The sequence below is a fragment of the Bufo bufo genome, chromosome 1, assembly GCF_905171765.1.
Source record: "Bufo bufo chromosome 1, aBufBuf1.1, whole genome shotgun sequence".
Classification (NCBI taxonomy): Eukaryota; Metazoa; Chordata; class Amphibia; order Anura; family Bufonidae; genus Bufo; species Bufo bufo.
This window is the reverse complement of record NC_053389.1, coordinates 282,070,177-282,083,199: the sequence shown is the minus strand read 5'-3', so window position 1 is coordinate 282,083,199 and position 13,023 is coordinate 282,070,177. Positions and strand designations below refer to the sequence as shown.

Below are 13,023 nucleotides of genomic sequence, written 5' to 3'. Positions count from 1 at the left end.
ATGGTTGTATTACATCTCGGCCCAGCTGCAACAGTTGAGGGGATGGGGGAGAACTCCTGGAGATGTTGCCTCGGCCAGATTGGTGGCACATATTATTGGGCACAGTTCTCCGGTGGCTCTATTGGAAAATAGCGGAATTGTAGGTAAGCTGTCGGGGCACCCCACACTTTTTATGATGTATAAGGTTTGGCAAAAAAGCCGAGCGCTGTTATCAGTACAGGGGTTTACACAGTTTTCTCCTATCTGGAGGAATCCGCACCTTCCTGAAATATTCCAGTTAGATGGCTTTTCACCCTGGGAGCGCAAAGGAGTGAGATATCTATGTCAACTTCAGAGTGCTGCTGTTTTCAAGTCCTTTGAACAGCTGAGAAATGAATTTGGTCTCCCGCATTCGGCCTTCTATCAATTTTTACAACTTCATCATGCCTTTCAGACACAGGCTAAATCTGTGTCGTTGAAATGCAATGTGGTCCCGTTGTTTCAGCAACTCCTCACAAACAGCTCCTCGAGCGGTCTGATATCCTCTATCTATAGGAACTTGTATGTGAAGTCATTGAAGCAAGGGGTCTTAGCAGTCAAATCTAAATGGGAAAGGGAGGTCGGGCCGATCTCAGAAGAGCAGTGGAAATCGCTTTTGGCGCTCACTCCACAATTGTCAGTTTGCGAGGGGCAGCGTATGTCCCAGTTGTTTTTAATACACCGGGTGTATAGGACGCCAGAGTTTTTATGTCGGATAGGTGTTCGGGAAGGCGCGGATTGTCCTAGATGTGGCAGGAGTCCTGCATCCTTGTTACACATGTTCTGGGATTGTGCGGAGCTCAGGAACTTTTGGTCCGCGGTTTTAGCCCTAATAAAAGACGCATATAATATTGCAGTCCCGCCTGGTCCGAGAACGTGTGTGGTCGGGATATTAGACATCAAAAATCGTCATCATCGTTTGGGAGTACAGCGTCTACTATTTCAAGCTAGGAAACTCATAGCTAGATTTTGGCTTAGACCTCAATCTCCGACTAGGGGAGAATTCCTCAATAGAATGTCAGAGATATTACGCTTAGAGAAAAGTGTGTATGTTAAAAGAAACTGTGCTGGGAAGTATGACAAAATATGGGATAACTGGGAGAAATGCAGGCTACAGTGTCCGGTTTAGCCTTTCCTCGAAGTTGGACTACGGGGTAGGAAGAGGCGCAGTATTGGTTTGGGTAGGCTCTCTATCTCCTCTATCCTAATTTACTCTGGATGTATGCTGTATGCTGTATGAAGGTGTGTAGTACTATGCAGGTCGGGTGTGCAGAGGTCTGATACACAGACAGGAGGTGTACACCAATGGATGTGCCTTTGACATGTTAAAAAGATGTCCAATCTTGGAGTTTGGACCCGCTCCATCGCTTGGGTAGGGAGGGGGGGGGGGGGTACTGGGCTTTAGTTGGGTAGGGAGGGTGGGTTTCCTGTTGATAAATTATTGAATGGGAAATGTGGTTCTGTACCAGATATACTTTGTAACCAGAATACGTGATTTTATGTGCTTCTTGTATCATGGTTTATGTTACTTGTGATACTTATGTAAGTAACTATCTGTCCGATCGTGTAATGCTATGGTATTTTTGTCATCTACTGTTGCATATATGCTATACAGACTGTCTTCCTTTGTTTTGTTATGATTTTTTGAAAAACCAAATAAAAATTATCTGATTCAAAAAAAAACATGCCCCCTCACTCCTAATAGTACTGTACATCCTAACCGCTTGAGTAGAATGCAGGCAGGCAGGCAGGCCGGGCGGGCGGCAGCATAACTCCCTGATGTCACGTGCCTGCGCCGCCTACTTTATGAATGAAGCAGGCGGCGCAGGCATGTGACGTCAGTGAGTGACGTGCCGGCCGCCCGGCCTGCCTGCATTCTACTGAAGCTGTTAGGATGTACGGTACTATTAGGAGTGAGGGGGCATGTGTAATCACTTTTAATTTAATAAGACATCTTATATTTGTATACTGGAGCGGCGGGGGGGGGGGGATCTGTGGATGACAGTTTTATGGGGAATATTCGTGGATGGCACAGTTACGGGGTGGGGGCTCTGTGTATGGCACTGTTATGGGCTGGGGGGGTCTGTGGATGGCACTGTTATGGGTGGGGGGTCTGTGGATGGCACATATATAACAGTGCCACCCACAGATCCCCCATAACAGTGCCACCCACAGATCCCCCCTGTAACAGTGCCAGCCACAGATCCCCCTGTAACAGTGCAAGCCTTCACAGATCCCCAGTAATAGTGCCATACACATACCACCATTAGTTCCAAACCCACCAAAAGCACACCTTTTGGTTACAATTTTTTTCTTCTTATTTTCCTCCCCAAAAACCTAGGTGCGTCTTATGGGCCGGTGCGTCTTATAGGGCGAAAAATACGGTACTTCCCCTCTTCTCCATAGTACCAATCCATATTGTGCCAGTATATAGGGCCCGCACCCCCCTTCTTGCAACAGTATACTATAAATAATAAAAACAATAAACACATATACTTACCTTATGCTGCTATAAGTGATTCGATGCAGGGTTCTTCCGGCCTGTGTCCCGTTCTGTATGGCTCAGGCAGCGCGATGACGTAATCGCGCCGCCTGCACCGGCCTCTGATAGGCTACAGGCTCTAGGCCTCTCCCCTGCTTCTCCGCACCATTCATCTGTATCGCTGTCCTGAGGACGGCGATACAGATGAATATGGAGATGAGCGCTTCTGCAATGGAAGCGCTCATCTCCACTCCTGCTGCCTCCGGACAGAAAGGGCCCCCCTCTGGCGCTGGGCCCTGCTGACGACGCACCCCCTCTTCTGTCCTCTTCGCCTGGCTGTAGAAACAGCCCTGGGAGGAAGCATGGAATCCGAAAGCCGCAATCCTTGATCGCCGCCTGAACTGCACCCCGGCTCCGTCACTTCCCAGCGCAGTCGCACGAGCAGCTCTGCGGGCAGTACTTTGCCCATCACTGGGCTAGATACACTATATCTCAGCACTCAGCAGTATTAGCAGAGATTCATGAAAAATTTAAATACACAAACCCATGTAGAAAAGTTAAATAACCTTTCATTCTAATTTACATCAAAGTGAAGCTTTTCCCATATCTTGACATGGCTGATAACAGAAACCAGTAAAGGCCATCCCACCGCACACCATGTTGTAGACTGCAGCGTCCAGTCTGGTACGGCTGGGCACTGTAGTCCTTCAGCAGCGGGGGAGCCACAGGTTGTCTCCACACCGCCCTCTAGCGGACGGCAGGGTCATTGGCAGTCAAGTGCTAGGACTCGCACACTCCGCGTCCAGCCTCGGGCGCGCTCGCTGAGAGGTAGCAGGAGTGCGCAGCGTGTCCCCGCCTCCTCTCCCGGCAGTGGCGGCGGCGGAGGCTCAGTTTATGTAGCGCTGTCCGGCTGTGGCTGGCTCGGTGTCCGGGGCTGTCGGTGGGGTGTTTGGTAGCAGGGCGTGGGCTTCTTCCCATGCGGCGGAAACAGAAGCGGCTTTTGCAGGCGGTGGGGCTGGGGCTGGTCGCCCTGCTCTTCCTGCCCAACGTGGGTCTGTGGTCTCTGTACAGAGAGAGGCAGCTGGAGGGCGCAGGGGGCAGCAGCAACGGGGACAGCCAGGTAAGTGGCGCTCGTGAATCTCCATGGCAACTTCACAGTGTCCCATACGAGTGTCTTCAGCGTCCAGTGCTGAGTGGCCCGCAGAGCTGACAATCAGAAGTGCGGGCTAGAAGTCATTCTGCCATACTTCAGCCCATAGGACCCACCATCACTGTTCTCTAGGGTCATCTGTGGCTCTTAGTAATTAGATCTGTCCAGACGTGGTTAAAAAAAACTGCGCTGATGTGGATTTATTTCTGTAGTGATGGTGAAAGCTTTCACAACTGTACAAGTGAGTTCTGGAAGGACGGACAGGCTGCTGACTGTTGGATGTCGCTATCCTGCAACATCGGACATAGCCACTACACCTGACTGTACCCGGATATGTCAGCGTACGACACGGGCGACTGTAACCGATTATGTCAGTGTACGACACGGGCGACTGTAACCGATTATGTCAGTGTACGACACGGGCGACTGTAACCGATTATGTCAGTGTACGACACGGGCGACTGTAACCGATTATGTCAGTGTACGACACGGGCGACTGTAACCGATTATGTCAGTGTATGACACGGGCGACTGTAACCGATTATGTCAGTGTATGACACCGGTGACTGTAACCGATTATGTCAGTGTACGACACGGGCGACTGTAACCGATTATGTCAGTGTACGACACGGGCGACTGTAACCGATTATGTCAGTGTACGACACGGGGGCTACTGTAACCGAATATGTCAGTGTATGACACGGGGGCTACTGTAACCGATTATGTCAGTGTATGACACGGGCAACTGTAACCGATCATGTCAGTGTACGACACGGGCGACTGTAACCGATCATGTCAGTGTACGACACGGGCGACTGTAACCGATTATGTCAGTGTACGACACGGGCGACTGTAACCGATTTATGTCAGTGTATGACACGGGCGACTGTAACCGATTTATGTCAGTGTATGACACGGGCGACTGTAACCGATTATGTCAGTGTATGACACGGGCGACTGTAACCGATTATGTCAGTGTATGACACGGGCGACTGTAACCGATTATGTCAGTGTATGACACGGGGGCGACTGTAACCGATTATGTCAGTGTATGACACGGGGGCGACTGTAACCGATTATGTCAGTGTATGACACGGGCGACTGTAACCGATTATGTCAGTGTATGACACGGGCGACTGTAACCGATTATGTCAGTGTATGACACGGGGGCGACTGTAACCGATTATGTCAGTGTATGACACGGGGGCGACTGTAACCGATTATGTCAGTGTATGACACGGGGGCGACTGTAACCGATTATGTCAGTGTATGACACAGGGGCGACTGTAACCGATTATGTCAGTGTATGACACAGGGGCGACTGTAACCGATTATGTCAGTGTCTGGTATAGGTGACTGTAAGTGGTTATGTCAGGTTAGGGTCTCCGGCATGGCTGGGCGTACTTGAGTGTCCTGCTTGGTTGGCAGGATAGGTTTCCCATGCCTGTCTGGTCTGTGCAGTATTTCACCAGTGTCCAGTCCTGAGCAGCAGCAACAAAGCAGAGGGGAACCGGATACTCCGGATGAACAAGTATCAGGGATGGCGGCATTGGTTCCTGATCAGATTTTTGCTGTGAAATATGTGCACCCCCTCTACCTATGGACACCTCAGATTGCCAGAAATACCTGGACCGGATCTGGTAGCCCCCTCTTACATGCTCCTCAGATCTGATATATTGGAGCACTCCACTAGGACATCACTTATGGATAAAGGACCACTCCGTGGGCACAGCTGAATTTTCTGTGTTTCCTATAGAGCTTAGAACAGCAAATCCAAAAAGTTAATAATGGGTTAAAAATTGCTCTAATTGGAGACAATCAGCAGGAGGCAGGGTAGCGGTGACACTGGAGTACTCCCTGCCAGGTGTGCGGCTCTGGCCGCTGACGTGGGATCTTGTTCCGTGTTTGACCTGACATTAAGTTTCCCTTCCTGGTTCCGGGTGTGAATGTGTCTGGACGAGGCAGCTGCCTGGATGTGCTCTGAATGAGAACGGCTCCAGCTCTGCATGTCTGAGGCGCAGGAAGCGTCTGCACAAGCGTACCGCCTGCTGTATACATGATGCTGCCCAGACAGGTCCAGAAGTCTGCTATACTGGATGGCCATACATATGGATGGCACGTACGGACGTGGCCGGTCAAATCTGTGGTAAATTTTCCACCATGTCTGTACGTACTCAATGAGTCCTTCCAACTGGGCAGTGTCTTTGCACATCTGCAGCATGCCCTGAAATCTGCGCCTGTTCTCCCCGCACATTTTGGAAACCCCTTAGACATGGATTGTACTGTTGCAGTCGAAAGGAATCAGAACTATAAGGCCCCTTTCACACGGGCGAGTATTCCGCGCTGATGTGATGCGTGAGTTGAACGCATTGCACCCGCACTGAATCCTGACCCATTCATTTCTATGGGGCTGTGCACACGAGGGGTGATTTTCACGCATCACTTGTGCGTTGTGTGAAAATCGCAGCATGCTCCTCTTTGTGCGTTTTTCACGTAACGCAGGCCCCATAGAAATGAATGGGGTTGCGTGAAAATCACAAGCATCCGCAAGCAAGTGCGAATGTGGTGCGATTTTCACGCACTGTTGCTAGGAGACGATCGGGATGGGGACCCGATCATTATTATTTTCCCTTATAACATGGTTATAAGGGAAAATACTAGCATTCTGAATACAGAAGGAGGGCCTAAGGCCCCTTGCAGACGAGCGTGTCCGGATGCGTCCCGGTGCATTGCTGAAAACCCGCGCGAGTAGGTACGCAATTGCAGTCAGTTTTGACTGCGATTGCGTTCCGATGTTCAGTTTTTATCGCGTGGGTGCAACGTGTTTTGCACGCGCGTGATAAAAAACCGACTGTGGTACCCAGACCCGAACTTCTTCACAGAAGTTCAGGTTTGGGTTAGTTGTAGTGTAGATTGTATTATTTCCCCTTATAACATGGTTATAAGGGAAAATAATAGCATTCTGAATACAGAATGCATGGTACAATAGGGCTGGAGGGGTTAAAAAATAAATAAATCATAATTTAACTCACCTTAATACACTTGTTCGTGCAGCCGGCTTCTCTTCTGTCTTCATCTGTGAGCAATAGGACCTTTGATGACGTCACTGCGTTCATCACATGGTCCATCACATGATCCATCACCATGGTGATGGACCATGTGATGAGCGTAGTGACGTCATCAAAGGTCCTATTGCTCACAGTTAAAGACAGAAGAGATGCCGGCTGCACGAACAAGTGGATTAAGGTGAGTTAAATAATTTTTTCTTTTTTACCCCACCAGCGCTATTTTACTATGCATTCTGTATTCAGAATGCTATTATTTTCCCTTTATAACCATGTTATAAGGGGAAATAATAATGATCGGGTCCCCATCCCGATCATCACCTAGCAACCGTGCGTGAAAATAGCACCGCATCCGCACTTGCTTGCGGATGCTTGCGATTTTCACGCAACCCCATTCATTTCTATGGGGCCTGCGTTACGTGAAAAACGCACAAAGAGGAGCATGCTGCGATTTTCACGCAACGCACAAGTGATGCGTGAAAATCACTGCTTATGTGCACAGCCCCATAGAAATGAATGGGTCAGGATTCAGTGCGGGTGCAATGCGTTCACCTCACGCATTGCATCCGCGCGGAATACTCGCCCGTGTGAAAGGGGCCTAAGGCCATTGAATCCGGACCCATTAATTTCTATGGGGCTGTGCACATGAGCAGTGATTTTCACGCATCACTTGTGCGTTTGCGTGAAATTCGCAGCATGTTCTATATTGTGCTTTTTTCACGAAACGCAGGCCCCATAGAAGTGAATGGGGCTGCGTGAAAATCGCAAGCAAGTGCGGATGCGGTGCGATTTTCACGCACGGTTGCTAGGAGACGATCGGGATGGGGACCCGATCTTTATTATTTTCCCTTATAACATGGTTATAAGGGAAAATAATAGCATTCTTAATACAGAATGCATAGTACAATCGGGCTGGAGGGGTTAAAAAATAATTTAACTCGCCTTAATCCACTTGTTCGCGCAGCCGGCACCTCTTCTGTTGTCTTCTTTGCTGTTCAGGAGGAAAACCTGTGGTGACATCACTGCGCTCATCACATGGTCCATCAACATGGTGATGGACCATGTGATGAGCACCACAGGTCCTTTTCTTCAAAGAAGAAAGACGAGAAGCCGGGCTGCGCGAAAAAGGGGATTAAGGTGAGTTAATTATATATTTTTTTTAACCCTTCCAGCCCTATTTTACTAAGCATTCTGTATTAGGAATGCTATTATTTTCCCTTATAACCATGTTATAAGGGAAAATAATAAAATCTACACAACACCTAACCGAAACCCGAACTTCTGTGAAGAAGTCCGGGTTTAGGTACCAAACATGCTGATTTTTCTCATGTGCGTGCAAAACGCATTAAAATGTTTTGCACTCGCACGGAAAAATCGTGCATTTTCCCGCGACGCACCCGCATCTTATCCGGCCCAAATCCATGACGCCCGTGTGAAACCAGCCTAAAGGAGGACTTCTCCTTCCTGGTGGATCCACTTCTGGCTTTGATTGAAAATCCTGCAGGCAGATCTACTTCAAAACCTCCTCCAAAAGACTCTGGGGGAGATTTATTAAACTGGTGTAAAGTAGATGCTACATCTGAAGCCGCTTCGCCAAAAAATTTGTTATGATACTGTATGGAGATTTGTCTCCGTACAGTATTAGAATGTATGGTCTTCGATGAGCCGACGTTAGTTAGTCACAAAGTCGCGCAAATGTAATTGATTATTACCGTTAAAAACGCATAAAACTTGGTTAGAATACTGTACAGAGCGAGCGCTCCGTACAGTATTAGAATGTATTGGCTCTAATGAGCCACGGTTATTAATTATCTCGCGAGACTTCACATGATAACTTCATAAATTAATTTAACTCATCTTAAATTAACCTGTTAAAAACCTTTTACCGAACTCGGGTTTGGTTCCAAGTGGTACCTTGGATCCGAACCCGAGTTCGGGAAATGGTTTTTTACAGTACAAATTAATTTCTGAAGTTATTACCCAAAGTCTCGCAAGACTTCGCAAAGCAATAACTGGCTCACCGGAGCCAATACATTCGTAGGCTACTTTCACACCTTCGTTAGGTGCGGATCCGTCTGGTATCTTCACAGACCGATCCGCACCTATAATGCAAACGCTTGTATCCGTTCAGAACGGATCCGTTTGCATTGCCATGAACAAAAAAATAATAATTTTTATTTATTTTTTTTGTTCATGATAATGCAAACGGATCCGTTTTGACTTACATTGAAAGTCAATGGGAGGCGGATCCGTTTTCAATTGCACCATATTGTGTCAGTGAAAACGGATCCGTCCCCATTGACTTACATTGTAAGTCAGGACGGATCCGTCTGGCTCAGTTTTGTCAGGCGTACATCAAAACGCTGCAGGCAGCGTTTTGGTATCCTCCTCCAGAGCGGAATGGAGGCTGAACGAAGCCAAACTGATGCATTCTGAGCGGATCCGCATCCATTCAGAATGCATTGGGGCTAAACTGATCCGTTTTGGGCCGCTTGTGAGAGCCCTGAAACCGATCTCACAAGCGGACCCAGAAACGGCAGTGTGAAAGTAGCCTAATACTGTACGGAGCTCCTGCTCCGTACAGTATTCTAATGAAGTTTTATGCTCATCCCTATTGCTAACAAGGGAATCTCCACAGAAAAAACGCGCATGGTGTGCATATACGCTAAAACCATTAAGGTAGCGCATTAAGGCCTCATGCACACGACCGTTCTGGTCCGCATCCAAAACGCATTTTTTGCGGCACGGGTGCGGACCCATTCACTTCAATGGGGCCGCAAAAGATGCAGACATCACTCCGTGTGCTGTCCGTATCCATTGCTCTGTTCCGTGGCCCCTCAAAAGAAATATAGCATGTCCTATTCTTGTCCTTTTTGCAGACAAGAATAGTCATTTCTACGATGGGCCGCCTGTTCCCTTCTGCAAATTGCGGAAGGCACATGGGCGGCTTCCGTGTTTTGTGGATCCGCAATTTGCGGAGCCCAAAAAACCGAACGGTCTTGTGCATGAGGCCAAAGTCTCACATATTGTGCCCCCCATTCCAGTGTACATGTTAGGTGCTTCCAGCTTTCTGACTGTATATGGCCGCCTCTAGTGATTGGAAGGTGCTGTGCCCTTGATGCTTGGCATTCATTGGCATTTTGGAGTCATTCGATGTGCAGAATGAGATGATTTGCAGTTCTTTGAGCATAAACATGTTGCATTGCTGATTTTTATTTTTTTTAGTCAGTGGGATAACTTTTTTGAGCACTGGTTGGAATATACATATACTGCTCTACATGATTTATAAAATAAATATATATTTAGCATTTTTACTTTTTAAACCGTTCTTGTTACACACGGAATAACCTGTTACATTCTTTTATTATGGTTGTGTGAAGGTTTGTGTTGCTTGTGTGTAATGTCTGCACAAGAAAATGTGTAAAAGTTTTTTTTGTAGTATTCTTTTTACGGACATTTTATTCATTTTTTTGGTATTAATTTTTATAGAATTTGTTGTTAATCCAACTGAGGGATAACTATTTGGTATCTTTATACGTCCAGTCAGGTCCATAAATATTGGGACATGGACACAATTGTAACATTTTTGGCTCTATACACCACCACAATGGATTTGAAATGAAACAAACAAGATGTGCTTTACCTGCAGACTGTCAGCTTTAATTTGAGGGCATTTACATCCAAATCAGGTGAACAGTGTAAGAACCACAACAGTTTGCATATGTGGACCTGACTGTATATTGTATTCATATTCCTGTTTAATGCTACATCATGCTCTGACTGCTTTTATGGCACCACTTAGTGAACCCTACCAGCTGGATTAGGGTACAGACAGCCCTGGGGTCCTCTCTAGGTGCCCAGTGCTCTCCCAGCCTATGCCCCCGGGAAAGCAGGTGACCTGATTGACGAGTGGAGTCCACTTTGATCATGCCATGGTCCTTCTTGGCATGCGGAGATCATAAGGTTAAGCAGATTGTTTGACTTTAAGAGCATCTGTCAGCAGTTTTGTAGATATGAAACTGGCTGACATGTTACATGTGCGCTGGCAGCTGAAGACATCTGTGTTGGTCCCATGTTCTGTGCGCCCACGTTGCTGAGAAAAATTATATTTTAATACCGGGCTCGACAAATCCCAGGTCGCCATGGCGAACAGGAATTTGGTCCTGGCGCTTGGGTATTTGTCAGCCCGTTTTCAAAGATGCGCTCTCGGTGCGCACCATGGTTTCCTGAGCCGGCACAGTGGAGAAGGAGAGGAGTCCCTCCCTCCCCACTGTGCGCGGCTGCCGCTGACCACCAATGAGAACAGAGTAGGAGGAGGAGGGGAGGGACTGTGGCCACTGCGCCACCAATGAATGCCTGAATACCAATGTGCCGGCCATATCCCGGCCCCTATGACTGCACGCTGTGATCCGCGCGATTAACCCCTCATCGCGCTGATCACAGCGTCCTGTCAAAGGTTGGGTGCCGGGAATGTTTGTCTGCATTGGTGGCAGTGGGCAGTTCCGATCGGAGTCCCAGCAGTGTAATGCTGGGGCTCCGATCGGTTACCATGGCAGCCAGGAATCACGCTACTGAAGTCCTGGCTGCGATGGTATGTTAGTGAGCAGCATTATACTCGCGTGCGCCGTGGCCGCCGGGCGCTCCTTCTTCTGTCTGTGCGGCTCATTGCTAATGCTTATAGCATTAGCAATGTGCCGCACAGACCTATGAGAAGAAGGAGCTCCCGGCGGCCACGGTGCACGTGAGTATAATGCTGCTCACTAACATACCATCGCAGCCAGGACTTCAGTAGCGTCCTGGCTGCCATGGTAACCGATCGGAGCCCCAGCATTACACTGCTGGGACTCCGAACGGAACTGCCCACTGCCACCAATGATTAATACTGGGGAGGGAGGGGGGGTGGGTTTGTTACCAGAGGGGGCTGATAAGAGGGAGAGGGGGGGGGCTGATCAGAGGCTGGAGGGGCTGAACACCCCCCCCCCCCCCAATATAGAAAACAATACATTGCGATATATATCGCATATCGCACATGCTTAAAATTATATCGCAATATAGATTTTATGACGCGGCTCCGCCTGGCTCCTAACTTTTTTAGCTGGCTCCTAGATTCCAAGGAAATTTGTCAAGCCCTGTTTTAATATATGCAAATGAGCCTCTAGGAGCAATGGGGGCGTTGCTGTTACACCTAGAGGCTCTGCTCTCTCTGCACCTGCTGCACCCTCTCTACTACAGTCATAAAGCTGCTTGCAATTTGTTTCCCTTACCAGCGAATGAACTACAGGTCTCAGCCCGGCCACAGTTACACACCGATCTCTGTGTCTGGTAGCTTACACGTAACCTGAGGTTAACCTTTGTACCTGCTCTTTATCTTATCTTCACCTGCTCCATATCACATTACAGGATATGTAAGTGACTGGATTGTCATTATGATATGAGTTTAGACTCTGTCCTGGCTAAACACCGCCATGTCACTTCTAGTGTCCCCTCAGTACAACCACCTGTCTCATGGAGACATCCCTTGTCCGTATGACCTATTAGGACAATTGAATATCATAAAGGGGGTGTCCTCCGCTCTGAGGCAGAACGGAGAGCCGCCTTTACAAAGAAGTCCGATTCTTGCAGTCTTGAGCTGCTCTTTTATTACAAGCTGCTACCATTTGTCTGAAAGGTGATAGCGATACTGTATTTTCCGTAAGGCTACTTTCACACTAGTGTTAATATTTTCCGGTATTGAGATCCGTCATAGGGTCTGGCATGTATTCTTCATTCTTATGAGTACTGGCACAACCCACGTAACTGCTGTCTCCTCTACATCACTGAGGTGTGGCTTGTTTTTATTGGCCGGACAGATGGTGACTACTCGGCACAGGTTGGCGATGGTTACATATTACATGTTACAGAGGCACCTGAGTTTTAACATGATGCTGTATGTCTAGGATATATGTGACCTACAGCAATCAGGAGAACGAAGGAGCCACATCAATCAGGTGGAGCGCTGTGACTCCTCAGAATTTTTCCACGACACGTCGCCCCCTCTGGCACCATGTGGTATTGCAGAGGTTGGATGAATGGCATGCTGAGCCCCCTCTTGAGCATTCCAATAGTCTTATGATAACTTGGACGAGCCCTTTAAATGCTTTTACTGCAATGTCCATAGAAATGTGAGAGGCTATTCCTTTAACTGGATGCACCCACACCCTCACTTGTTGGTAAACTAGGTCAGGAGTAGTGTTGAGCGAACTTGTGTTTTAAGTTCGGGGTCTAAAGTTCGGGTTCGGGTTATCGAAGTATCCCGTTATGGATTCCGC

At 48.1% G+C, this 13,023-nt stretch overlaps 1 protein-coding gene across 1 annotated transcript in view; it reads left to right on the top strand.

Moving 5' to 3' along the window:
* Positions 1 to 3,337: 3,337 nt before the first annotated feature.
* Positions 3,338 to 13,023, top strand: part of GALNT10 (polypeptide N-acetylgalactosaminyltransferase 10) — a 150,586-nt gene continuing 140,900 nt past the window's right edge. The window contains exon 1 of the mRNA XM_040440160.1: positions 3,338 to 3,620. Coding sequence (XP_040296094.1) covers positions 3,477 to 3,620 — 144 coding nt within the window. The 5' untranslated portion in view covers positions 3,338 to 3,476. The remainder of the gene's footprint in view (positions 3,621 to 13,023) is intronic.